The 27,694-nt window shown below is 33.5% G+C and overlaps 1 protein-coding gene and 1 long non-coding RNA gene across 8 annotated transcripts; one reads left to right on the plus strand and one right to left on the minus strand.

The window, feature by feature from the left end:
- Positions 1-7,603: 7,603 nt before the first annotated feature.
- LOC18443986 (uncharacterized) lies at positions 7,604-26,074 on the minus strand. Of its 5 annotated transcripts, none has more exons than XM_088860793.1 (5): positions 26,028-26,074; positions 18,713-18,822; positions 16,258-16,360; positions 15,969-16,121; positions 7,604-7,853 (listed from the first exon to the last, which is right to left on the minus strand). In XM_088860793.1, the coding sequence occupies exons 2-5, from the start codon at positions 18,718-18,720 to the stop codon at positions 7,725-7,727; spliced, it is 393 nt and encodes a 130-aa protein (XP_088716919.1). In that variant the 5' UTR covers positions 18,721-18,822; positions 26,028-26,074; the 3' UTR covers positions 7,604-7,724. The 5 variants fall into 5 exon arrangements, with proteins under 5 accessions (XP_088716919.1, XP_088716918.1, XP_011626983.1 ...); XM_088860792.1 differs by lacking the exon at positions 26,028-26,074 and adding an exon at positions 23,449-23,845; XM_011628681.3 differs by lacking the exon at positions 26,028-26,074 and adding an exon at positions 21,194-21,362.
- LOC148782892 (uncharacterized) lies at positions 9,917-16,811 on the plus strand. 3 transcript variants are annotated; one of them, XR_016051196.1, is made up of 3 exons: positions 9,917-12,799; positions 12,914-13,076; positions 13,191-16,811. It is a non-coding gene; the product is annotated as an uncharacterized LOC148782892 (long non-coding RNA). The 3 variants fall into 3 exon arrangements; XR_016051195.1 differs by having other exon boundaries at positions 11,542-11,622; positions 12,668-12,799; positions 12,914-16,811; XR_016051194.1 differs by having other exon boundaries at positions 12,914-16,811.
- Positions 26,075-27,694: the final 1,620 nt, after the last annotated feature.

The following is a 27,694-nucleotide window of genomic DNA, read 5'->3' on the forward strand; positions in this document are numbered from 1 at the left end:
AGTATCATCATCTCTCTCATTTTCTCTTTGAATTATATGGATTAAAAAAAAAATAACAAATTTTCAAAAAAATCGATCATGGATTAAAAAAAAAAATCACAAATTTTCAAAAAATTCTATCATGGATTACAAAAAAAAATTCGATCATGGATTAAAAAAAAAAAAATCACAAATTTTCCAAAAATTCTATCATGGATTACAAAAAAAAATTTGATCATGGATTAAGAAAAAAAATCACAAATTTTCAAAAAATTCAATCATAGATTACAAAAAATTCGATCATGGATTACATAAAATTCGATCATGGATTACATAAAATTCGATCATGGATTACATAAAATTCGATCATGGATTATAAAAAAAAACAAAAAAAAAAAAACAAAAAATTCAATCGTGGATTACAAAAAAAGAAAAAAACATTTCGATCATGGATTACAAAAAATTCAATCATGGATTACAAAAAACTCTATCATGGGTTACAAAAAAAGTAAAAAACAAAAAATTCAATCATGGATTACAAAAAAAAAAACAAACATTTGATCATGGATTACAAAAAAAAAACAAACATTTCGATCATGTATTACAAAACATTCGATCATGGATTACAAAAAATTCTATCATGGGTTACAAAAAAAAAAAAAAACAAAAAATTCGATCATGGATTACAAGAAAAAAAAACAAACATTTCGATCATAGATTACAAAAAATTCGATCATGGATTACAAAAAAACAAAAACAATTCGATCATGGATTACAAAAAAATCGATCAAGTATTACAAAAAAATATATCATGGATTACCAAAAAAAAAAAAAAAAATCTGTACGGGACTCGCCGATTCACTGTTCGGACTCGCCGATTCCGTACAGTGAATCGGCGATTCACTGTACAGAATCGTCCTGTTCTCTCCAGAACCGAACGATTTCCGATATTTTAACCGATACGATCCACTTTTTGCGATTTCCGAGTCGAACCGGGCGAGTCCAGTTCGACTCGGCATTTTTTAAAACACTGCTTTATTCTATATTTTTAACTTTCATGGCTCATTTTTACCTGCTATATCCCATCAAACTCAAAAACTGAGAATATTAGTGGACTTTTTTATCCTCAACTTTTGATTCAAACAAACACTAAAATAACATCTTATTCAAACTCTATATCTCTCTAAAACTCTATCGCTCTCTCCGCTTTTCGATGAGTTTACTTAGTAAAGGGTTTAGTTTGAGCTCGAGCACGAGTACACTTTCTTATGTAAGAACGAGAGATGGAGTTTGGATTTTAAAGAGAAATAGAATTTTAGAAAGAAAAAGATGGAGTTTGAGTTTTAAGAAGAGAGATAGAGTTTTGAGAGATATATGAAGTTTGGGTTTTAGAGAGATATGGAGTATTAAGAGAGAGACGATGATGTGAGAGAGAGATGGAGTTTTAAAGAGCGAGAGGTAAAATCAATTCATAAGTTGTTGAGGTCAATAGTATATGGCCAAATTTCATAAGTTGTTGAAGTCAATAGTATATGGTCAAAAAGGTTTAGGAGGGATTGGTAGATAGAAAAAATAGAGTTTTTTTTGTTTACAAGTAATATTGTCAATTATTAAGTCCGATGAGATATAAAAGTCAAAAATAAAAAATAATAAAAAATTTTCCCAATCAAATTTGGGTGATGTTTGTATGGAGCCTACACTCTAAACAATTAAATTAGAACCTACATTCAAATAGTATGGAAAAATTAGTTTCAACACTGAAAATATTTATGATAACCTTAAAATATATTTTCATCTTTATTTATAAAGTTTAAAGCTTCAAAAAATAGTGTACATCGATAGATCTTTGAAAACTTGAAATTTTTGAAATTTGACGGTCAAAAATTCATTACAAAATAAACTTTTTCCAAAATTTGAAATCCATTTTTTTCTCATCTCCATGCATCTTGATGTTGAGATGATCAATTTGAGAATATTTGGGCATCAAAACGTTTTGAGGTAGGCTCTAATTTGATTGTTTAAAGCCTCGGCTCTATATATTGTACAAGGTTGCGAGTCTAAAAATAAAAATAAAACGCACCTTCATATAGTGCAGAGAAATGTGGTTTCAATACTGGATATCTTTGATATAGTTTTAAAATATATTTTCATCTCTAATTATAAAATTTAAAGCTTCAAAAATTAGGCACTATGAAAACCTATAAATCTTGAAAATTGATGGTCCACACATACATTACAAGATGTACTATTTTCAAAAATTGAAATGTATTTTATTTTCATGTTTATGTATCTTGACATCAAAATGAAAATGTTTGAGGATATTTGGCCATCAAAAAGTAACTTCTTCTAATAAAAGAGGTGTACCCTAATTTAATTGTTTAGAACCTCACACTTATATAAACGTTTTTCAAAGCTTAGAGGAGCACCATTTTTTATCTCAATCGTCCGTTGAACTAATTTAAATGGACTGGGTAGTATCTCGATCGTCCGTTGATCTAAATTCGAATGGACTGGGCATGATAACACTGCTTGCTCTTCGGTCCCAAATATTTTACATTTAAATCCCATTTTTTAAAGTAGATATTGGAATTTTATTTTATTTTTTATCTATATAGTAGATTTTGCTCAAAGTTGGGACATTGATATTTCTCACCATAATCTTGAAAATCATCTCAGCCAAGGGACTCAACCTTTGGCCGTGGCAAATCACTTAATTGAATTAGAGTGAACTCCATTGGGTCCTATACTGGGCCAATATATATATGGAAAAATCTTCCTAACGCTTATAGGTGAAAATGAACAGTGATTTTACCTACCCTCATCACCGTTCAAAGTTTATTACACGATTACAATTGTCTAGTAGTGTTTTATTTTTTATTTTTTTTACAAATCAGAATGATCTGAAATTTGGAGAATACGTACATCTAAGTGAGGCGCACCTAATAAAAATACAAAAAAAATAATTTACGAAAGCAAATTTGACCAAAATACCCATGAAACTTTTCGAGGTATTTTGGTCAATTTATTTAATTTAAAATATTTTTTTGATATTTTTTGTAGATTCACCTATTTTTTATGTACACACGCTTCAAATTTCATATCATTTCGATTTATAGAAAAAAAAAATAAAAAATCAAACACTACCAAACAATCGTGACTGTGCGATAAACTTTGGACCGTGATAAGGGTAAGCGCAATCACTGATTATTTTCGCCTATAAGCGTTTTGTAGTATCTTCATATATATATATATATATATATATATATATAAACAATATTGAAATTAGCCTACTAGCTCATATGAACCCAACAACCCAGATTGAATCTGGGCCGATCTGATTATCACAATCTCATTTCATATTTGAATTTTAATTTTTTCTATAAATCCAAATAACTTGAAATTTTAGGCGTGTATTTTTTAAAAAATATTAGAATTTAATAAAATATCAAAAAAATAATTTGCAAGAAATAAAATTGACCAAAATACCCCTAAAAAGTTTTAAGTGTATTTTGATCAATTTATTTTTTGTGAATTATTTTTTAAATATTTTTTTTAGTTGCGCATTAATAAGAAGAATAGACGGCTAAATTTCAAGTTATTTGGATTTATAAAAAAAAATTAAAATTAAAATACGAAATGATGTCGTGACCGTCAGATCAGCTCATATTCAATCTGGACCGTTGAGCTCATATGTTCATATGAAATAGTAGGCTAATCTCAGTATTTTCCTATATATATATATATATATATATAGTTTTGGGTCGAGTCCGATGGTATGGTCAGGTCTTAGTCCCACATTATATTTTTGGAACTAGGTCGGGGTCCAAATCTCGTGACTCTAAGTCCGTGGACGGGTCCGGCGAGACCTAGACGCCACCTAACCCATTGCCACCCCAAAGTCGGTACAAAGCATCAAATACGAATTGCAGCCGAATGTTTCATGGTTAAAGTTTAAAGAAAAAGGACAACCAAAAGAAAAAGAAAAAAAAGAAACTGCAAACCAGCCGAATGTTTCATGGTTAAAGTTTAAAGAAAAAGGACAACCAAAAGAAAAAGAAAAAAAAGAAACTGCAAACCATATGTTTTCCCTTCTTGGAAATTCCCACGTAAAAGTGAAGTTTATGTCATACACGGAAAGAATATATAACACGCAATTTTGATGTAAAAAATTGTTAGAATTCTTTAAAAATCTATTTATTATCTCTAATTATAAAATTTTAAACTTCAAAAATGATTTAAATCAAGTAGATTATAACATCTAAAAATATTGAAAATAGACCGTCTAGATAATGTGTTGCAAAATACACTATTTCTGATACTCAATTTTTTTTGTTTTTCATATTCAATATCAAAATGATCAATTAGAGGGGTTTTCAACAGTAAAATAATTTCCAATAGATTTTTTAGCTCTCTATAAAAGAGACATCAAAGGTTTACTTCACCGATTATTCTCCCTCTTGTACTCTCCCGACCCAGCACCTTCAAGGATTACAAGGCTCTCTCTTTCTTCAAGGATTACGAGACGCTTTCTCTCAGGATTACAAGACTCTCTCTCTCCAAGGATTACAAGACACTCCCTCTTTCTCTCCAAGGATTACAAGACACTCCCTCTTTCTCCCTTTGCCCAACAATTTCAAGGACAACAGGAGACTCTTTCTTTTTCTACAGAATGCTCTCAAAATCTCTCTCTTAACCGATAAATCATTGAGCTGAAACAGAACCGTGTCCGTGGAGATGAGGGTGCCGACCTTAGTGTTTTTTGTGATAGCGTCATTGATAATGGCAGCTCTTCGATCCTCCTTTGTGGTGATGATATGGTCAGGGGGACATTTCATTTGAGGGAGCTCCTAAGGTTCTTGATTTCGGCCATCCGATGCTTTGGTGTCCTTTACTTTTCGTACAATCTCATTCTTATGTTTTTTTTCAAACGATAATTTCCTGCAGATCAATATTTGGTTGCTAAAAAATTTTAGTTTCGTTTTTAAGCTTTTTATTTTTAGAAATGTGGGTAGATTTTTTATTTATTTTTATTGAAGTTAATTATAAAAAATAGAATTAATATTAATTTTTTTAGTTTAATTCATAAAGTGCTTTCTATTCGATTTTTTATTAAGGAAGTGAGATATGAATAAGAAAAAAGTCCTCTTTTTTGGTAAGGAAAGATAAGGATCTTTTCTTTTTTTTTTGGGAAGTTAGTAAGGGAAGAATGTGAGATTGTAGTACAATTTGGGCTAAGGAGCAGAGATACCTACCCAAAAAAGCAAAGAACATAGAAATAGGGGTTTATTTTATGGTTTTATCTTTAGAAGACAAGGTATCTTTAGGCTCTCTACAAGACCTTTATGAAAGGGATCACATACTATGTAATTGAGGATTGAATTTTGTTAATGAAAAAACAGTGATATTTTCAGTGTAATTAAGGATTGAGTTTTGTTAATGAAAAAAAAGTGATATTTTCTGATGGTGTAGAGAGAGAGGCCCCTTTTGTGCTTGTGGGCATGTTAAAGTGGCTTTTTGTTGGTATTTTCTTTCTTTTTATGCTTGTGGGCCGTAACAAAATACTCGAATCCGCACGTTTGTTCCTCCGCTTGCAATTTTCTTCTCAATTTTTATCTCCCTTTAAAACATGGTTAATTTTGCCCGATGTTGTTGCCGATAATTTTATTTTGCAACATAATTCCTTTTTTATCCTTGGACATTGTCCTTTTTTTCTTTTTTATTGTTTTTTTGTAGGTACTTTGTTTGAAATGTTTTTAAATGTAAATTTTCATCCAAGCATGGTAGAATTCGACAAATGAGTAGCATCAAAGTTTTTGAGGAATACGAGCAATTTACACTTGTTGGCTTTGTTATAAAGAAACGAATGGTGGAAACAAGAGAAGCCTTAACTGTGAGCAACCTCTCTCTCTCTCTCTCTCTTTTTATTATTATTATTTTTTTTAATGACATGAAATTTGGGTGTTCATAGGTGCCGTTTGGATACCTACAAAAACATTTTCAGAAATGTTATATATATATATATATATATATATAAATGGCACATTTCTAACATTTGCAACAAAATTTTGGGCAGAAAAGTATTTCCATTTGAAATTATTTTCCTCAAGCCAAAAAAAATAAAAATAAGGAAATTTACAGCTTTTACCCTCAAATTGATTTCCAACAAGATGCCTATGTTACAAAGACACCCCCTTATAAAATACAATTAATTCCACCAAAGCATCATCGCGAATTAGAACGAGAAACTATCTCAAATTTTAACTATTAGAGAGAGATTATCTTAAAATTTTAGAGAAAAAAACTATATCTAATTTTAGAGAGAAACTATCTAAAAATCTGAAGGGAAATTTTTTTCCTATTATTAAGTCTTAAAATACCTCAAATTTAGAGATATAAGTACCTAAAGAAGTTTTAAAGAGAAAATATCTCAAAATTTAAATTTTAGAGAAAGTACTTGAAAACTTTTAAAGCCTCCAAAAAAAGAGAGACTATCTAAAATTTTAAGTTTTATTAAGAGAAACTATCTCAAAATTTATAGAGAGAGAAACTATCTCAAATTTTAAATTTTATAAAGAAAAAAACCTGAAAATTCTTAGGGAGAGAAACTATCTCAAATATTTAAATTTTGTAGAAAGAAAGTACCTAAAAATTTATAAGAGAAAAACTATCTCAAATTTTAAGTATTAAAGAGAGAAATTGTCTCAAATTTTAAGTTTTCAAAAGAGAAAGTACCTAAAACTTTCTAGGGAGAGAAACTATCTTAAAATTTTTTAAAACAAAAAATTATCTAAAATTTTAACTCTTAGAGAGAGAACTACATCATTTTTTTTTTATCAATAATGCTTAATTTTATTGATAAACAATTACACAACTATATCAATTTTTTTAGAGAGAACTATCTCAAATTTTTTAGTGAGAAACTATCTCAAATTTTAAATTTTAGAGAGATAAAGTACTTGAAATTTTTTAGAGAAAAACTATCTCTAAAGTTTTAGAGAGACAAACCATCTCGAATTTTAGATTTTACAAAGAGAATATACTAAAATTTTAAAGAGAAACTATATCAAATTTTCAATAGAGAATTACCTAAAAATATTTATAGAGAGAAACTATTTCAAAATTTTTGGGAAGAAATTCTCATATTTTAAGTTTTAGAAAGAGGCGTAGCTTGAAGTTTTAGGGAGACTATATCAATTTTAGAGATAGAAAGTACCTGAAATTTTTAGAGAGAGAAACTACATCAAATTTTGAGTATTACACAGAGAAAGTACCTGAAAATTCTTACTATATAGATTTTAGAGAAGGAAACTACTTGGAAATATTTAGAGAGCAAAATTATCTCAAAATTTCTTCAAAAAAAATTATCTCAACAATTTTAGAGAGAAAAACTATTTTAAAATTAATTTTAAAAATTGACATCATAATAAATAATACAGTTAAAAGCATTTAACAGAAAAAAAATATATGAAAATGTTATACATCCATCTGACATCTAAACAACATAAATCTTTTTTATAGGAAATGCTTTTCTCAATAGACACATTAAAAGGAAATAGATTTTTCCAAAAGTAATCTTTTTTTTTATGGATCCAAACGGGCTAGAAGGGAGTGGAGAAGCAAGTCGTTGAAGTTCAAACTACTGAGCTTCTAAGAAAGTGCAGTGTAACATTCATGTGTCCTTCAACAAAATACAGGGAAAATGGTAATATGGAGGGCATTGCACCTTCAACAAAATACATGCAAGCTTATTGCGACGGCTGATCCACTTCCATTGCTCCTGAGTTCGCCGGAGGGCCTGGCAGCACCTCCTCCACCATCTCTGCAAACTCTGAAACCTGCTCATCATCAAACCGCTGGCCACACTCCTCTATTATCTGAAAACATCATCACAATCAAAACATGACACTTGATCAACAAGAGAGAGAGAGAGAGATTGCACGAAACAAAAATTAATAATATTAGCACTTCATGGGAGGTCATGTAATCAAACCCCACTGACCGCCTTGTTTTCACCCAAAAAAAATAGTAATAATAAAGAAAGCTCTAATGGTCATTTCTATTAAAGATGAAACATAAAATCATTTAAAAAACCGCATAATTTCAAAATATAGAAAACTGGAAGGCGGTTCAGAATTTCTAAGGGGAATGAAATAATGATGCTGACTCAAACACGAAATATGAAATCAATCAAAGTGGAACCTATGCATAGAATGCAGAAAGCCAGGAGAGGGTTTCATCCATGAGTGAGAGAGAGAGATAGATAGAGAGAGAGTGAGAGAGAGAGTGAGAGTTCAAATATTCCATGGGGGGATTCCAGTCATGAGTTACTTATCAAGGAAAAAGTGGCCAGGCAATAATCTCCCTAGAGACTAGGAGAAAGCCCATTAAAGAAAGAGCTTAAATTCACCATTTAAGTCTTGAAACACCTCTCTTTTCATCACAAAATAGCCCCACCAGAAATCTCTCCAGTTTATGGTTTGATTGCATGCCTCCCAAAACCATGGTTTGGCACTGTTGGGGAGGCATCATTTGTGGTTGTGGTTCCTATGGCTGCAACCTTAGAACCCAAGTAGGTGATGGCACACTCGAAAAACACAGCAGTTTTGCGATTGAGACCAAAACTGAGAATATCAGTTTTCATGCCACTTGTAAAATGACACATTTTGTTGGAACGTCGACCAAACAACAGTCAAAAGAGTAAGTTGCATCCAAACTGGAGGTTAGGTGACAAATTGCTTATAATGGTTGGGTAAAAAAACCTACTTTGAAGGAGGATGAGCCAAGAAAGTGGTTGCAAACTTCATAGAGAAAGCATATTGTAGTTCAATTGGACAGTCCGAGAACCATAGTCCATTGGTCACACAACACCATCCATTGAAATGATCAATCGTGATAGAGTCTGGGACCCACCGGAACACTACATGCACCAGAGATGGATGCCACTCTTTCTAATACCATTCATCATTTGAATGGACAGTGAAAAGGCAAGTCTAAAAATTTGTTTAAAAAAAATTCATGTACATAAAATAAATATATAGGAAATTTATCAAAATACCCGTGATATGAATTATTCAACATTGTACCCATTTACACTATTTCAACTCATGATGACGTGACTTTTGATGGGTATTTTGTAATTAAATTAAAAAAAAGAATGATAAATAGTAGGGAAAATATATCCATAAACCCTATTTTCAACTTTCATTTCTTCTTAAACCCAAAATTTCAAAACCTATCTTCTAATCCCCAAATAACTTTATCTATTTTTATTCCAACTTTTAACCCAAACAAATTATTAAAGGCATCTTTTTTTCTAACTCTCTCCTCGTGTTTCAATCTCTCTCCTGACTAGTTTCTCTAAATTGGTCATGCTCAAAACTCTCTCTTCTTCTTACCCACCTTCTCTCTAGTTGCTCTCTTGCTCTTACTCTCACTCTCGGCCTGCAATGGGGTCACCGGAATTTATTATCGAGGTATTGCAGCTGACCAAGCCCTTTCTTGATGGTTCCAGTGAGCTCCAAATGCCTATCGGCCAGAGTCGATTTCCCATAATGGACATGAGCAATGATCAAGAAGTTCTTGATTCTTTCAAGCGAGAACTGGTTCAAATCAATGACAGTTTCTCTGCTAGAATGGTTACTTTACCAAAGTGAAGTAAGTCCCACCGGCCTATGCTCTTTGGTCCCACCAAGCAAGCAGATGGTTCTTCACTAGCAATCATATGCTTGCTTTGTCAACGACGTAGTGTATACTCTTGCACATAAAGCTTGGCCGACAACGGAACGGTCTTCTAGCGAGATCAACATGCTAAAATGCATGTGCGTGAGGTCAAAGCACCCCACCAAACTACATTTGCCTTAAGGAATGGTTTCCTAGCTACTGCAACTTGTTAATTTTTCAAGGTTTGCAACATGAAAGGAGCAAAAAAAAATGGCAGTAAAAGCTCAAATGATAAAAAATTTCATTCCAAAGAAAGAAAGGCCAATTTACAAAAAGATGGAGATTCATATATACAAAAAGCCCCCAAATAAACACAATCGATGACAACAGATCATCAAGTCCAGCTTGAAAGCTCGCTTTTGGCATGCTCAAGCTGGCGCAGTTCTTCAGCAGTAGCCGGTGTTCTCATCGGCAGCTCCAAGTCCAGCCAATCTAACTTTAATGATTTTCTTGAGGCGGGTTTCAAGGGGTTTGTGTTATGGTTCAGTTGGGATTCTCCCTTTAGGTAAGGGGGGAGGGGAGTGGGAGGTAGTGGTGGTGGTTTTAGGAGGGGTAGGGGAAGTGGGAGGTGACCTTGTAGAGGACAGGAAAGAGTGCACTGAGCAGCTAACCGGGTTGGCGCCGTGCCTGTCGTATGTGCAGGGGGAGGCGACGGCACCCACCAAGGACTGCTGCGGGGGGCTGAAGCAGGTGGTGGAGAAAAGTGGCACGTGCTTCTGCATCTTTATCAAAGACTCCACTAACCCCAACCTCCACATCAAGATCAACACCTCTCTCGCTGCCAAGCTACCCCACTCTTATAGCGCCTCCATCGATATATTCCACTGCCCAGGTTAAGCTCTAACCTCTCTCGGGTTTTCAATGGTGGTGGTGGTGGTTTTAGGAGGGGAGAAGGAGAGAGAGAGGGGTTTGGAAGGTTAATCGGGGGAGAGAGAAAGGTAATCATGTCAAACGAGAGGGGTTTAGAAACAATGTCTTTTTTTAGGTTGTTTGGGTCAAAACAATTAGTAAAAAATGAATAAAATATGTTGAGGGGGTTAAAAGATATAAAAGAGTAAATTTCTATGTAGTAAGATACGATTTGAAACCTTAGGTCAATGGAGAAATGAAAGTTGAAAATGGAGTCTATAGAGATATTTTCCTTAAATAGTTCATTTAAATAGTTCATCTCTCATGTGTATTTATATAAACTTCCCTAAATTTATGTATACTGGACTATAAGATATGAAAGTTGGCATCCATAGAATATTTCATTGTTATTTTTCTTAATAAACATGAAGATATGTTTCATTGGTGGGATCATCGATGATGTGAAATATACTTGCATTATCCTTTAGAGATATTCTCCTTTTTCTATAAAATAGAAGCATTACTTACTCAAAGTCTCCAACACAATGGACCTCCCATGGTATCTTTTCCATTCTAATCCCCCTCTCTACATTTATTTGTTCTACCAGCTCCCTTCCATACCTTCCATTGCTAAGGATGCATATCTTTATTGTTTGGTTTTAGATCTCTCTCCCACATATTCTTTCTAGTCCATAACTAAATCTCCATAGTCTTGAGCTCTCAATCTAACATTACTATCACGAGTGATGTTTTATTTCTTTCTTGGCATACATTTTTTATTATCTAAGCTTCCTTGTTTATTAATACAAGGAGTTCTCAAAGACAGTTATATTTCTGTAAAAATATTTTTCTTTAGATCCTGACAGAGAAGACGAGTGATGTTTTATTTCTTTCTTGGCATACATTTTTTATTATCTAAGCTTCCTTGTTTATTAATACAAGGAGTTCTCAAAGACAGTTATATTTCTGTAAAAATATTTTTCTTTAGATCCTGACAGAGAAGACTTGTTTCGTGGAAATATTCCAAGACAAAATGATCAAATGTGGAAATAAGCTCATCTGAAGGGCTTAAAGGTGATACACAAATTTTGCACAGAAATAATAGGGGTATTTTTATTATTCTAATATCATTTGGCATGTATTGCCAGTAAAGATGCTAAATCGTGCCCATTGGTTCACAAGATTGCTAAATTAGCCATGCAAGAAATGGAGGCCAAACCTATAGCTAACATGCCAAAATTGGTGCACCATATGTAGTCAGTTTTAAAGACTTCTTCCTCTATGGATGCAAATAATTTGTTCCAAGTTGGTTTATTTTCAAATGCATCCAAAGTCCAAAATTGCCTCCTTACAATGTTCAATAAGAAGGATAAAAGCAGGAGATCTAATTGTAGCAAGAATGTTAATTGCAAATAATATTTCCTCCAACTAATTGAGGTCAATAGATTTTCAAACCACAAACGAAACCTCCCCAATAGTGAAGCAGCTAGAATCACCTTAGTTAATGATTTGAAAAGTTAGGTAAACCAATAAACTAAGTAGGTGAAAGCCCCTCAGTCATTGACAGATTGTAGTATAATGTCTGATATATAGAAGAATTCACTACTGTAACCATTTAACAATGCGATTGCAGCTTGCCCAAAGGCAACCATTTTCCCAAAGTCTGTCAACGTAGTTGGGCAAACAAAAATGGTCCTCGTCTGGCAGACATTTCAAAGCCATTACTTGGAGAAATTAGACCTCAAATGTGGTTCAAGTTGTTAGTGTTCATGGTCAAAATTTCTACTTGCCAAGAGTTAGCTGCGAATTTGATATTGGCAGAAATCAATCATTTATTATGGGTAAAGGTAATAAGTGATGGGGCGTGAAAAATAACAAAATCTATATATATATAAACCTTAGTTGACTTTGAATTTAGGGGGAACGTTTACAAAGAAAAGGGATTATGCAGGCCAGATGTGACAGGGTTTGCTACTGCCTTGCATCTATTTTAAGGGGAAATTTTTTGAGGTTTGTGGTTGCATCAAATGAACAGAGAGAATTGACTGTCACTTAAAAAACCAGATGGTATTGCAGTTACATATTTTATGCAAGATAACAAAATTTTGGAATTCTTCAGGACATTTTTATTTCTGTGGTTGAGCCATTCATCAGAGCTCTCCAGATGGGCAGATTCGGATATGTCATCAATGGGTTATATCTATGCAGCCATGCAACAAGCAAAAGGAATAATACAGAAGCATTTTGAAAGGTATGGATAACACTCCTTAAAAAAAATAATAATCAAGGTAACGTGCAATGATTTATAGTTTAATGAAATTCATGCAGTCTCAGCATTCTTAAATTCATCTCTCATGTCTAACAGAATAATAAACATGGATAAAAAATCAAAAGTGCATTTCATTATGTCATCGAGGTAGGGAAGTAACAGGTCAAAAGGGGGCTGCATCTAAGTTGTTAGTTACTAACAGCAGGATCCAGAAGCCTTTGATGGCATGACATTGGGATGGTGACTACAAGACATCCTAGTAAGTATTTTATAATTAAGCCATGATCATTATTGTTCTTTTTTTTTTGAGAAAGTTAACCTAAGTCATGATCATTATTTTTAACCTCCAAAATTTACTGACAATGATTTCCAGGGATGTGCTGGAAGATGTGTAGTGGAGCATTTCCAACATTGCAAATGTATAATATTCATTCAACTTCGTAGTGCATCAAGCTGGTGAAAAAACCTGGAATACATTCGATGTTGCATATACCAAAAAACCAAAATATGCCTGGGTCTCAAATGTTACATGATTTGGTGTACACAAGGACACTAAAGAAATCTTGATCAAAGTTGGGGATGTTGCGGGTAGGACAATAGCCTGAATATATGTTAAGGAACAATACTTATCAAATGCAGCCACATTAAATCGGACTTGTGTGCACCGCATATGCACATGCAGGCCATTATGAAGTGCCCAATATGCAGTGCATCATCAGCATATACTCAACATGATGCACCCACATATGTGGGAGCCTGCTCATAGGCAGAAAAAATGCCCACAAAGGGGCATTTTCATCATTGCACTCCCATACAATCTAATTTACAACATGAAGGAGGGTTGCAAAGGGTGAGGGTTTTTGCTATATGATGAAGTGTACAGTTGTACTTAGTTACAAAACGCTATTTACTTTTTACGTGCTTGGGCGCTAACTTGGTATAATACATATTCTTTCGTGTTGCCTGTAATTTATAATGAGTGACGGATTAATTTATTTTAAATATTAAGCATTAGAGAATAGAGACCAAAAAATGTTTCATCTATCTTTATTAGGCCCTGAGCAACTCAGACAACATATATATCAGAGAGAAATACAAAATTAAAACTCCTACCATCTAAGTTTGGAAAATTCGCCCACCCGACTGCCTAGGCGGCCAGAGGCCTTGGATGCATTGCCCAGGCTTAAGCAGGCAGGGGAGGGAACATGCATAAAGGCGGGCACCTAGGCCCCGCATAGGTGGCCCGCAAAAAATTACAGAAAGAGGGAAAAAATGCCCCTCGGTTAGGGGCATTTTCAGTCTTTTTGCCCCCAATTCTTTGCATTAAAACCATGGGGGTTCATTTTAACCCCCAATCCCCTTGGAGAACCAATTTCAAGCGAAAAACACGCTCAAATCTGGAGTTCTTGTGAGAAATCCAAGATCGAATGAAAATAAAAAAATTTCGATTTCTTGCGAAATTGAAAAGCATTTGCGCCCAATCTTTTTGGGGCTTGAAGAGTTGTAAAAAGACGTTTTTGGCAACAAAGCCCAACCTTTTGTTGAAGGATTCCGTTTTAGAGGTTAGAGGATTTCAAGTTTAGGATTAGGGTTTTATGGAATTATATATTTCTCATAAGATATTTATACATATTAAGTTCTTTTTGTTTTCTATTTGTGATATTTATAATTATTTCATCTTTCGAATGAGGATTAATATGGTTTTGATAATTTGTTTACAAATTTGGATTAGGATTTGAACCTAAAATTCATTAAACCTAAACCAAATCAAGCCTAATTCTTTTTTTAACTTTCCGTTCCTTATATTTGTGTTACTTGTGAATTTTTTCAACTTTGGTATATTGTTTTGTATAGTTTGGGTGTGTTTTTAAGTTTTTAACCTTTTTACTTCAACTACGAATTAGGATTTGAAATCCAAAGTTCAATAAACTTAAACAAAAACCAAATTCTATCTCGAACTTTCTCATTCTTTATTATTTTATTTACTTTGGAATAGGAATTTTTACTGTTTGGTTTCATTGCTTTTGAAATTGAGTATTTTAACTCATATCCAAGGAGGTTTGGTACTTAACCAAATCCTAAAAAGAAAAAAAACAATCGACAACTGGGCACCCGCGTCTCTGGGCACCTGCCTAGGCACCTAGATCCCACATTGCCTGGGCACTGTCTAGCAAGTTCTCCAACACTGCTACTATCACATAGATCACATTTTCATGTTAGTCTTTGTGCCATTATATTTTTTTATATGTTTTTTTTTTAAATTCAATTTGTTGACTGCGTCAAAATGTCAGGACTGCATTGAAGAGCAAGTGCATCAGACTCCTAGTGCATCGAGTCTGCATCCTGTATAACCTTGCATGGAACTAATGATGAGGATGCCATTGCCCCAATGGCAAAGTTGCATTCAATAAACATAACTAAAAGCGACAAGTAGGGCTGTGTGTTCTGGGACCAATCCTTTTGCGAACCTTTGGAGGTTATATACTGAAGAAGAAAATTGTTTTTTACACATTAAATGTACATAATGGACATAATGATCAAAAGAATAGATATAGTGGGTATATCTGAGTTTATGAGAGTGTATAAACATTCTCACACACATGTAATATTTTCTGTTGATAAGCATACATAAAATTTAACTGATGTTCCACCCCCCTTTCCCCACAAAAATCACAAGAAACATATGCTTCATAGGTTCACAATAGGCTCTAGACAGCATCTCATGAAGAGTAAGACAGAAAAGAACTGGATTTCAAGTGAGCTTTTAATATATCTTTCTTTTTTTCTTTCTTATTCGTGGGGCTGGGGGATGGCATTGCAGCCGTCAAGTAAAGGGTGACTACACCGACAAAGAAAGAGCAAGGATTTTTTTTTCAAAATTTTATTTCCTCTTTCCAAAGCTGAATGTGCAAAGATCTGTATTCTAAAGTTCATTACATGAATGGTATTCAACATCCAGCAAATACAACAAATCAAGTAAGCAAGCATCAAGCACTAATAATTTGCTGGATGAAAGCAAGTAATCATTAGGAAAATGAATAGTGATGCCAGCTCCCAATTCGAAACCGAAAAGGTAAATATCATGACATCTACTTGTAGTACGTTTGAATTACAATAAGAAAGTAATCATAAAAAATATAATAAATCATACCACATATACTGCTACGGGGGTTGTTGGCCTAAGGTTGATAGTTTGAAGCTTTTCAGCTTTTGTCAGATCATATTTTTCAGATCTTTTCAGAAATTCTGCAATACTTTCTCTACTTTGGTTTGCAGCAGCAGTTTGTTCCAGATAATCAAATACCTGCAAGCATACTATTACACATCGTTAGATTTGTAGTCACATGCTTCATAAAGAGAGCACATTTTTCATCCAAATGGTTCATGAGAGATAACATATCAGCCCCTTAATAAGAAAGAAAAGTAAATGCATATCATACCTTGCACTCCGATGGAGCTGCAGAGCCAAGCTTAGTTGCCCCTCTAGATCTCAAGAAGTCCAGAACTTCAAAATTTGTAAGATTCCCAGCATTAGCCTCTATTCTACAGCAAAGTAACAGCGCATATTTAATTTCCAAAATAATTTTGAGAAAAAAGAAAGGAAAATATCCTATTATCCCCTATTTTTAACTTTTATGTCTCATTAGACCCAAAAATTGAAAATATTACTTGTAAGCAAAAGGACTCTATCTTTTCTATCTTCCAACCCCCTAAACCCTTTTGACCATGTATTAGTGACCTCAACAACTTATGAAATGACTCTATCTCTCTCTCTAAAACTCCATATCTCTCTCACATCATCGTCTCTCTCTCTCAAAACTCCATCTCTCTCTAACACCCAAACTCCATCTCACATCATCGTCTCTCTCTCTCTCTCTCTCTCTCTCTCAAAACTCCATCTCTCTTCCTAAAACTCAAACTCCATCTCTCTCTCTCAAACTCCATCTCTCTCTAAAGCTCAAACTCCATCTCTCTCTCTAAAACTCCATCTCTCTCTCACACATAAGAAGGTGTGCTCGTGTTCGAGCTCAAGCTAAACCCCTTAGCTGGTAAACTCACTGAGAAGCGAAGAGAGAGAGATGGAGTTTGAATAGGGTGTCGTTTTAGTGTCTGTTTGGATCAAAAAATTATGGTCAAAGGGGTCCAGGGGGTTGTAAGATAGAAAAGATTGAGACATTTTGCTTACAAGTAATATTTTCAATTCTTGGGTCTCATAAGATATGGAAGTTAAAAATAGGGACAAGGAGATAATTTCCCAAAAAAGAAATTGGAAAACCACAACTAGGCCTATGTATTCTGCAACTTGATTTTAACACATAAATGATCAAATAACTTGCAATCAATAACGACAAAAACATGCAGCTTTTTTGGGCATTGAAGCTGTAAATAAATGTTATCAGGAATTAGTGGCATCTAAACACTTGTAAGATCTTTACAATGATAGATCAGTTAAGGATAATAAGGATATTATCAGCAAACTCAGAGAAACTCAATCTCTCAAAAATGGCAAGTTATATAAATGACTAACTTATTAGAACCTTGCATAAGCATAGCTGATTGTTGTGCACCTAAACATAACAAGTGCTTTCTGTTCGTCTCTAAAATAATAAGTGTGCATCTGAAGAGGAATGGCTGCTATTTTTAATGTTACCCAAGTGGATAGGTATTTACACAATGATATTTTTCCCATAAAACTCCATGAACTCAATGTTGAAGAAATGTGAATCTCACATACCACATGTCGAAAGATCAGGGTGAGGTAAGTTCAGGTTTATATGCTAATAAAAGGAATCCGGTTATTCAGGGAAGCAGACTTATGCATGAGATTTTGTTCAAACAATATAGCTATAAAAAAATACCAATTAGATGCGGAATAAATGTTTTAGAATCCTCTAATAGACCTCTGGACCATAAGGCACACTAAAAACAGTGAAAATAATATCACAGACAAGTGAAAATCCATTGCATTCCCAAAACGTGCAGACAGAAAACAATGGCCAATGAAGAAGCTTTGTAGAAACTACAGGAGGAAATGCAAGAGTTTCCACACATGAAATTAAAGGAATAAGCAGGTCATCATCATTTAAAATAAAGAGAAATAAGTAGAATTTTGAGTGGTTAAGAGCTAATCCAAACTGTTGAGTACAGTGTATAGAATAGGTGATTGCCTAGAACCAGATTAGTACATCTAAGGATAAATCTAATCTAAAGGAACATTGATATTGTGAAATTGAATACTTGACCTCCAAAAATGAAACAAATCCTGAAATTAAGCCAGAATCCAAACTAATTTGAATGAAGTTTATCAAGTCCTCCCCAGTTCCCCACTTCGTATGCAACCAAGATATAAATACAATGTACCACCGCTTGTTTTAGAGCCTACCTCATGATGGTCCTAAGCCAATGGGATCAAACTTACACAGATGTGTAAAATGAAATAATTGAGACAAATTCAAACCTAAGAGAAGATCATTTGAGTTGGTCACAGTTTCATGACAGATCACTTTGGAGATGAGTTAAAGAACTCACATCCATGGTGGTCGGAATGGAAATCCAGAAATATTGGCTAATGAACAGAACTCCCATCATGGAGAAAAATAAACAAACTCTCAAAATAAAAGCAAACAATATATTTTATTCATGGTGAAATAATCATCAATGCTTTTCTTAAAAACTACCACATGAACATTGTGAATTCAACAAGAGTCCAATAGCATCAACTAATGCATAAAAGAAAAACACAACAAAGAACAATGAATATGCGCATACATCATGTACAAATACAACTGTTTTCATTATGCTCAAAGAAAAATATAATGCATAAAAAGGTGTTCATGGCCAACATTCTCAAAAGGAGGTGTTCATGGCCAAATTCTGAAGCATATTGGTACTTACATTTTCATTTTAAATTATATGAATATCTGGACAGCTAGGTATTGCAAGCGTCAGGTAAGACAATTGAATTGGTTACCCACTATTTGAGTGCACTCTAGATTCAAGGCGACCTATATCAATCAAAATTGCCAATATCAATACAATAATTATCAGAACTGTAGATTACAGAAGTCTCAAGCTGTTCAACATAAATTGAACAGCTTGAGACTACAGAACATGATAACAACTGGGTAAAAAAAATACATATGACAAACAAATGCTTATGTCCTTAAACTGAACACAAGGTTGAAGTGAATCTCAAACAAATTAATCAAGAGATAGGCAACAATGATGCAAGCCAAGAAACCAATATAAAAAAGGTATCCATAATAACTGATTGTATCTTTAAAACAACAATCTACCCATACAATCTACATAGGGTGATGTCGTGAAAAGACTCTATTTTCAGAGCTTAAATGCATTCATGGTAGCAAGGAGGCAGAAGATAACCAATCATATTTCAAATCCTCGATACAGTAAATTATTTTCAATAGGTACACGAGTGTAGGCCTGTAGGCATGCATGTATTGTGTTTACAGATATATCCATATCAAAAACTGCACCTACACATTGAATCCGTGTATGCATATATTACTATCCAAATGAATGCATGCATATATGACAAACACAAACCCACTTGCATGCATGCAATGAGAAAAGGGGGAAAAAGGGAACATTACGGAATCCCCCTAGATGCCCTCATTACCCCAAAACACTTTTTGTTTTCAGTATCCCCCTAAGGCACTTTTCAGTATAATTGAAGACAGAAATATCCTTCTCAAAAGAAATTAGGAAACCAATTTGAAATTTCATCCCTCAAGGCAAATCTCCATCTCTCTCTGTCTCTCAAATCTCCATCTCTCTCTGTAATGTCTTGCGATGTACCCTTCAAGTCTCCACCGCCCAAAGTTGCTGCCATTAATCTACACCACCACCTCCCCTCTCCCATCCCAAATCCTTTCCCTCCAAAAGCCCCAAAACATAATAAAAGAATTTGAAATCTCAATGTATCATTGAAATAGTAAGAACTAAAGAGGAAAAACCGGTGAGTATCTCTTATTCAACGGCTACAGCTCCATCTGGGATTGAATTCACAGCAATGTTTCGCATCTGGTTCGAACACTTGATACTGATAGCAAATACTCATCTTTAAGCGATTTTTCTAAATGAAATCAGTGGAATGAGACCTTGTGGAATCCTGCGATGTGTAGATGAAGATGGGTAATGAGTGTTAGAATGAATTTCGCCATGGTCGTAGCTTCCATTGCAGAGGTAGCTTGAGGCGAAGAAGTAGAGTGACGGTTAGACAAGGGTAGGAGATTTGTAGAGAGAGAGTAACATGGCTGTATTGCAAAGAGCAACGAGGTGGTCTCGTTTGTTTCTTGCAAGAGCAGCAGGGGAAGAAAGTAGGGTTCGATGAGAGGGAGCTATGGTCGCTGGTAAATAATCCCTTTGAAAAACTTCTAAACTCTTCCCTTCGATTCCGTTTCTCTCTTTTCTGTGAGTTCTTCCTCTTCTCCCTTTGAATCTATGGATGAGAAAGACAAAGAGGATGACGAAAAGAGCATGAGAGGGGGGAGAAAGAGGAAGAGAGAGAGATGGAGGTTAAAGAGATAGCACTTTCCAATTGATTTTATAATTTCGTTTGAAAAGGGCATTTTCATCACAAATTATACTAAAAGAGCCTCGGCGGTGGAGTGAAAAAAAATATAAAAAATTAGGGTAATGAATGCAAGAGAATTTTAATTCACAGACAATGGTATATCTGGGTGGATTCTGTGATTTTTCGGGGGGAAAAAAAGAAGACGTGAAAACCACTTGATATGTTCACAAAACAGTCAATGGTCACAAACAATGCGACTGAAAAATTGCAAACCACAATAAATGGTTCCAATTTCATGCTTACAAAAACAACCTATAGTTTTGTATAATCCAAGAGACCTTACAAATCACAAATAAAGACATGTAACTTTTTTGAAAGAGAAGATCGCTGAAATGCGACTGAAATTTGCAAATCACAGAAAATGGTTCCAAGTTCATGCTTACAGAAACAGCCTAGAGCTTTGTATAATCCAACAAACATTACAAATCATAAATGAAGACTTGCAACTTCTTTGAAAGAGAAGATCGCTGAAAGAAGAGTGGAACAAATCCATCAAGAAGAAACCCTACACAAATTCCCTATCTCGCAAAATAAAGAAAAAATGAAATATGAAACCAGTAAACAGATTTTTACACACTCTGTTCATTTACCCAAATGTAATTTAAATCAATATATGTGGTTCTCAACTGCAATAAGAAAAAATGACTCAAACAAAATGCACTAGAAGAAGATATCATGATGGTAGTTGAAGGCATCAATAGGAACGAGAATGAACAAAAAATCTGTTGAACAGTGGAAAGGATTTTTCCAGAAATCTTGATAGCCGAGTCTTTTATCACCATCTTGATAGCGGAGCTTTTCTCTGTAGTTCTTTACTCTCTAAACCCTCTCTATCCTTTTTGTTTCTTGTTTTCCCCTTCTACAGCAGTGTTCTGGGGACTCGGTCGAGACCACTTGGACTCACCCTAGTATCTCAACCTCGACCTAATGGTGAGGCCCAACTTGCCCCCCACAGAAGCCCCCTAGAAGAATAAAAAAATGTTAAAAAATCTAAAAAATAGTAATGGTAAATGTATTGCTTAGAAAGTATTGTTTTAGATGATTTCAATAGATTTAGTATGATTTGGGATCTAACATATTTGATGTGTTTTAAATTTTTTTTGAAATATTGAAGGTGGAGATAAATATTTTAAATGGGATTGTATTCAGTAAGACCATTTACTTTTTGGTATAGGAAGGTCACAATTATTTACAACCATCCGATGTGAAATCTGATAGCTTGGGTATACTACAAAGTTCAAAAAATATTTTTTTGAACTTTGAAATTGATCAATAAAAAAATAACTTAGGCCATCGAATTTCATATCTAATGGTTAAGATTAATAGTGACCACTTCGTACCAAAGGTAAATGATCACATTATATACTTTCCCTTTTTAAATAGTCCATAGTTATAAAAAGTGCGGTTTGCATAGAGCCTAGGCTCTAAACAAGAGCCTACCTTCAAATACTATTGAGAAATGTGGTTTTGATATTGGAAATCTTTGTGATAGCGTTAAAATATATTTCCATATTTATTAATAAGTTTAAAGCTTAAAAAATAGTATAGATCGATAGATATATGAAAACTTGAAAATCTTGAAAATTGTTACAAAATACACTATTTTCAAAACTTGAAATCCATTTTTTTTTCATGCTCATGCATTTTGATGTTGAGATGACTGATTTGAAGATATTTGGGTATCAAAACAACCTCTTCTAGCGAAATTTTTGAACTAAGCTCAAATTTGATTATTTAGAGCGTCGGCTCTATATAAACTTTTTCCATTTATAAATGGGTGCAGTTTGCATAGAGCCGAGACAATTAAATTAGAGCCCACCTTCAAATAATGTTGAAAAATGTAGTTTCAATAGTGAAAATTCTTTGACTAGCCTTAAAATATATTTTCATCTTTAATTATAAAATTTAAACTTTAAAAAATAATGTTGATCCAACATATCTATGATTGAAAACTTGAGTAACTTAAAATTGACGGTATAAAAATGTGCTACAAAACGCACTATTTTCAAAACTTGAAGATATTTGAGCATCAAAACAACCTTTTTGGTAGGCTCTAATTTGATTGTTTAGAGCCTAGGTCTATACAAACTTTTTCCTTTATAAATTACCCTAACCTAACTAGATATTTTTGTAAGCTCAGAGTGACAAACTCTTCTTGGCAGCTGGTTAAGAATAGAAATTCATGATCCTTGTGGTAGATGAGAGAGAGAAACTCATTATTGATGAATGGGTAGGAAGAGTATCGCTCACTGAACAACTAGCGTTTTCCCCCAGAAGACGAGAAATTCCAATCACTTTTCTGATTTCAACCCCACAATTTCTAGCATTTTCCGACAGCTCCCTGTTCGGGCCTATCTCTGTGTGGACGTACGTGTGCCATGAAAACATATGTATGTAACTTCAAATCAAACACAGAGAGGGGAGTTTCTCTGTCTAACTCTAAGGTCGGGGTTTCTCTTTCTAAAAAAATCTCTCGTTTCTCCCTAGAATTCCCTGACCTTATCCATGGTACATTAATTTTCATAAATGAGTCCAATGAAAAATAAACTCCTAATTTCAATCAATGAACTCCAATTCTTATAAATTATGGGTTTAAGTTCTTTTATAGACCTTGTTACAAACATAAATAAAAAGATGGGTCAAAAATTAAAAATGATTTTCGGCTAAATTTGGAGTTCAAAAAGTTCCAAATTCCCTATCTCATCCTTCCCTAAGGCTTTTCATTCCATACCCATGGTACGAGAACTTGAACTTGACGTTTTGGTACTGAAATAAGAGATACTTTGCCGTAGAAATATAGATTGTCTACTACAATCATCTCGCAAAAAAATTAATTAGAAAGACTCAAAAGATTTGAGTGAGTTTGAGTAATTTATGGTTTCTTGGATCATACACCTTTACCACATATATATTATTCATTTTGAAATGGATTTTGTCCAGAGTTTTTATGATACATGGTGGGAAAATAATAGAGCTCGATCCCACAAACATTTTGTCCTGAGAATCGAGACCCCATATTAACACAGAAATGCACCTTGAATTCCTTGAAAATCTGAAAATCGGCGATGTTCAAAATGTCATATACAAATCGGCTTTTCCTTTGATTCGGCCCGCCATCATGACTTTTCTTATACATTGTGACGCTTACCGAGTCACGATTGAAAGCCACCTGATCCTCGCCCGAGATGTTGGATGCATGAATAGTTATTGCGGAAAAACCAAGAAGAGGTCTCATGGATTGCAACTTGCATGAACATGAAAACCTACGACTTTTTTTCTAGGATTTCTCCCCATCCAAGAGGCCATTATGCGCCTGGTATATACCAAAAGGAAGGTCTCAGCGAGGGCACATTACATCAAAATTTCAACTCAATCTATTTTGCTGCTTGCAAGATACGAAGGTACGAAACTTCCCCATTTTGGGACAAAGTTGCATAAATTTTGTTATTTTTGGGTGTGTATAGATGGCATACTCTGCGCACTTCACCACAACCCCCGTTCTCGTAAAGTAGGCGGTGCAAGTATCCATTTAGGACTTTTTTGGATAGGAAGAAATTAGAAATCTTAAATATTTGAAATCCAAGAAATTTCAATGTCAATGATTTTTGTCATGGGCTCCTCAAATCTCTTATTTCGATAAACTATACAAAATTCATGGATTCGTTGAAGTGGCTCTATGTCCATTGTTTGGTAATAAAACTTGATACAATTTCTCTCTCTAAAATTTGTTTATACTTTCTCTATCTGAAACTCAAAATTTGGGATAGTGTATCTATAAATTTTTTTAAGATAGTTTCTCTCTCTAAAATTTGATATTGTTTGCCTCTTTAAAATTTAATATACTTTCTATCCAAAATTTAAAATTGCCTATCTAAAATTTTTTAGATAATTTTTCTCTACAATTTTAAGATGCTTTAGTCTCTCTAAAATTTAATATAGTTTCTTTGTCTAAAATTTTAAGATACTCTATCTTTTAAGCTTAAAACTTGATACAGCTTCCCTCTTCAATAATTTTGAGACAGTTTCTCTCTCTAAACATTTTTAAGTAGTTTCTCTCTCTAAAATATGATATAGTTTTCTTCTCAAATTTAAGATACTTTCTCTTTCTAAAAGCTAAAATTTGAGATAATTTCTCTCAAAATTTTGCGATAGTTTGTTTTTTTAAAAAACTTTTATGTACTTTCTCTCTCTAAAATTTGATATATTTACTCTCTTAAATTTTAAGATGCTTTATCTGTCTATAACTTCAAGTTTGAGATAGCTTATCTCTCTAAAATTTTGAAATAGTTTTTCTCTTTAAAATTTGATATAGTGTCTCTCTAAACTTTGACATACTTTCTCTCTCTGAAGTTCAAAATTTGAGACACTTTCTCTCTCTAAAACTTAAATTTTGAGATAGTTAATCTTTTTTTAATTTTTTTTAAATAGTTTCTCTCTCTAAAAAGTTCATGTACATTCTCTATTTAAAATTTGATATAATTTATTTCTCACAAATTTTAACATACTTTTTCTCTCTAAAACATAAATTTTACAATAGTTTCTCTCTCCAATAATTTTGAGATAGTTTCTCTATCTAAAATTTTTTAGGTAGTTTCTCTCTTTAAAATTTGATATAATTTCTATTTCTAAAATTTTAATAGATTTTCTCTTTCTAAAATTCAATATTTGAGATAATTTCTCTCTAAAACTCAAAATTCGAGATAGTTTTTCTATCTAAAAATTGAGATATTTCTTTTTCTAAAAATGTTTTTGACCATTTCTCTTTCTAAAATTTATAATAGTTTATCTCTAATAGTTTAAGAGTACTTTCTCTCGCTACAATTTTAATAATGCTTTCTCTCTCTATAACTTAAGATTTGATATAGTTTTTCTCTCTAAAAATTATTGAGATATTTTCTATTTCTAAAACCTTTTAGTTACGCTCTTTAAAATTTGATATAGTTTCTCTCTCTAAGAATTAAAATATGAGATTGTTTCTCTCTCTAAAAGTTTTGAAATAGTTTCTATATCTAAAAATTGAGATAGTTTTTCTCTCTAAACTTTTACATGTACTTTCTCTCTCTAAAATATGATAGTTTATCTATAAAACTTAAAATTTGAAATAGTTTTTTAATTAAAATGGGGTCTTGATTTATTAATTAAGCATAAAAAAAATTGGGGTCCCCACAGTCCAACAAAAAAATGTTTCAGTAAACACTACAAGCTCCACTACATTAAAGATCACATATGTTACTCTTGTCCATGGCTTAAGCAAAATTCTCTCTTAGATATACGCCTTATCAAATTTTTTACCAAAATATCACAGCCATGGTAAGAGAAACCCACACAAATACTCTTGTACTGATAAATCCTGATTTCATTATACACAAGCTAACCTAACATACAGAATCAATGTGTGTGACACCAAGTAATATTGATGTCCATCCAAATAAACAGAGAGAACAAAGAAGAAAACCAGCGAAAAACAGAGTAAATTTCGAGTTCATGAATTAAACCATGGGTAGCCATTTAACCAGAACTAATGCATGCAACTATAACAAAACCCTATAAAGTTCGAAACCAAGGCAAAATGCATAGGCGCACAAAACCTTAAAAGCATTTCTTGATTATTACCTCTGACAAGGAGGAATTTGCTGAAATTTTGGAAGTACAGATTATGCTTTTCCTTGTAGGAGAAGAGAGAGAGAGAGATTAGTAGCTTACTGATATTAGACATTAAGAGAAAAACAATACAAAAAATAATGATAACTATTGAAATATACCAACCTTTTTGAAGTGGATTCGATTTCGGGCAAAACCGAAATGTTTGAGACACCAAATCTCCTCGTTTTTCAACCCCTATAAGCCTAAAAAAGATTGGGGATGAATATCCTTTAATATCGTGACCATTCGAGGCTTTTGAAAAAAAAATTGATCACTCACAAATCTTCAAATCCAGTTTTTCGAGTTATTTCTCACTCTAAAGTTCACTAAAATTGTTTTTGGGAGCAAGAATGGCCCCCAAACCCTTATCCCTCCTTTTAAGGGGGTAAATGACATTTTGTTGCCCACTCCTAGAAATTTTTTATGCCAAACTCATGCAAGCCGCCTAGGTGGCTGCCATTTCCCGCCTTTTCGACCGCCTAGTCAGGTGCCTGGCCTCTTAATAGTATCCGCTTTAAAAATGCCTAGGCTGTTTTATCCAAAAGTCCGCCTAGGAAATCGGCGGATGACTTTTCCAACATTGATCACAAGTAAACTCTAGAATAGAGATTCTCTAGTTTGGTGGAATTCCCACACACAGCAATGAAGGTTCCATGGAAAATCATAGTAGACATGCAATTCTTCAGTGATGCAACTCTTCTCTGTGTTGCTTCTTCCAAACATTTTACTATATGAATCAAAGTACACTATATTGTCCCTGTAGCATACTTATTTATGTAATTAAAAAACTAATTGCAGTGGTAATTAAACAACTCAGCACCTTATAGAGGGAAAAACCAGAAAAATCACAAAAATAAAACCCATACCCTTCTTGAAGAAGATGAAATATTTTGTATGAGTGAAATCCTAACTAGTTTGGTGAAGAATCTTTACACTATGATAAACAAAAAACAGCAAAAAAATAAAAGAACACCAGCCAAAAAAAAACATTACCGTGTTGAAGAAGAAAAAAGCTTGCAAATGGATATCTTAAGAAGATGTATGAGGCTTGGAAATGAGGTGTGTGAGAGAGGACGCAGGGGGTTGAGAGAGAGTGGCGAGGGAGCCATTGTGAGAGAGCAGTTAAACCACCGAGTCCGAGAGAGTGGCGAGAGGCCCTTCCCAAATGTTTGCCTTTTTCTTCACATGAAAACTGTTCCATGATACAAATTTTCATACGAACCAAACGTAACTTGGGTCCGGAGAAGAGGGAAGGAACTAGGGGAAGAAAGCTTTCCCACGAAGTTTTACAAAGGGTAAACGTTTATATACAGCCGACGCTTTAAACAATCAAATTACAGCCTACCTCAAAATTTTCATTAGAAGTGGTTGTTTTGATGCTCAAATATCTTCAAATTGACCATCTCGATATCAAGATGCATGGACATAAGAAACAAATGGATTTCAAGTATTGAAAACATTGTATTTTGTAACATATTTTTGGATCGTCAATTTTCAAAAGTTTTAAGTTGTCATAGATTTGTCGGTCTATACTATTTTTAAAGCTTTAAAATTTATAAATAATTATAAAAATATATTTTAAGGCTATCACAAAGATTTCTAATATTAAAAGTTCATTTCTTGATACTATTTGAAAG

This window comes from Amborella trichopoda, chromosome 3, assembly GCF_054954075.1.
Source record: "Amborella trichopoda isolate Santa Cruz 75 chromosome 3, AtrichopodaSantaCruz75HAP2 v2.0, whole genome shotgun sequence".
Lineage (NCBI taxonomy): Eukaryota > Viridiplantae > Streptophyta > Magnoliopsida > Amborellales > Amborellaceae > Amborella > Amborella trichopoda.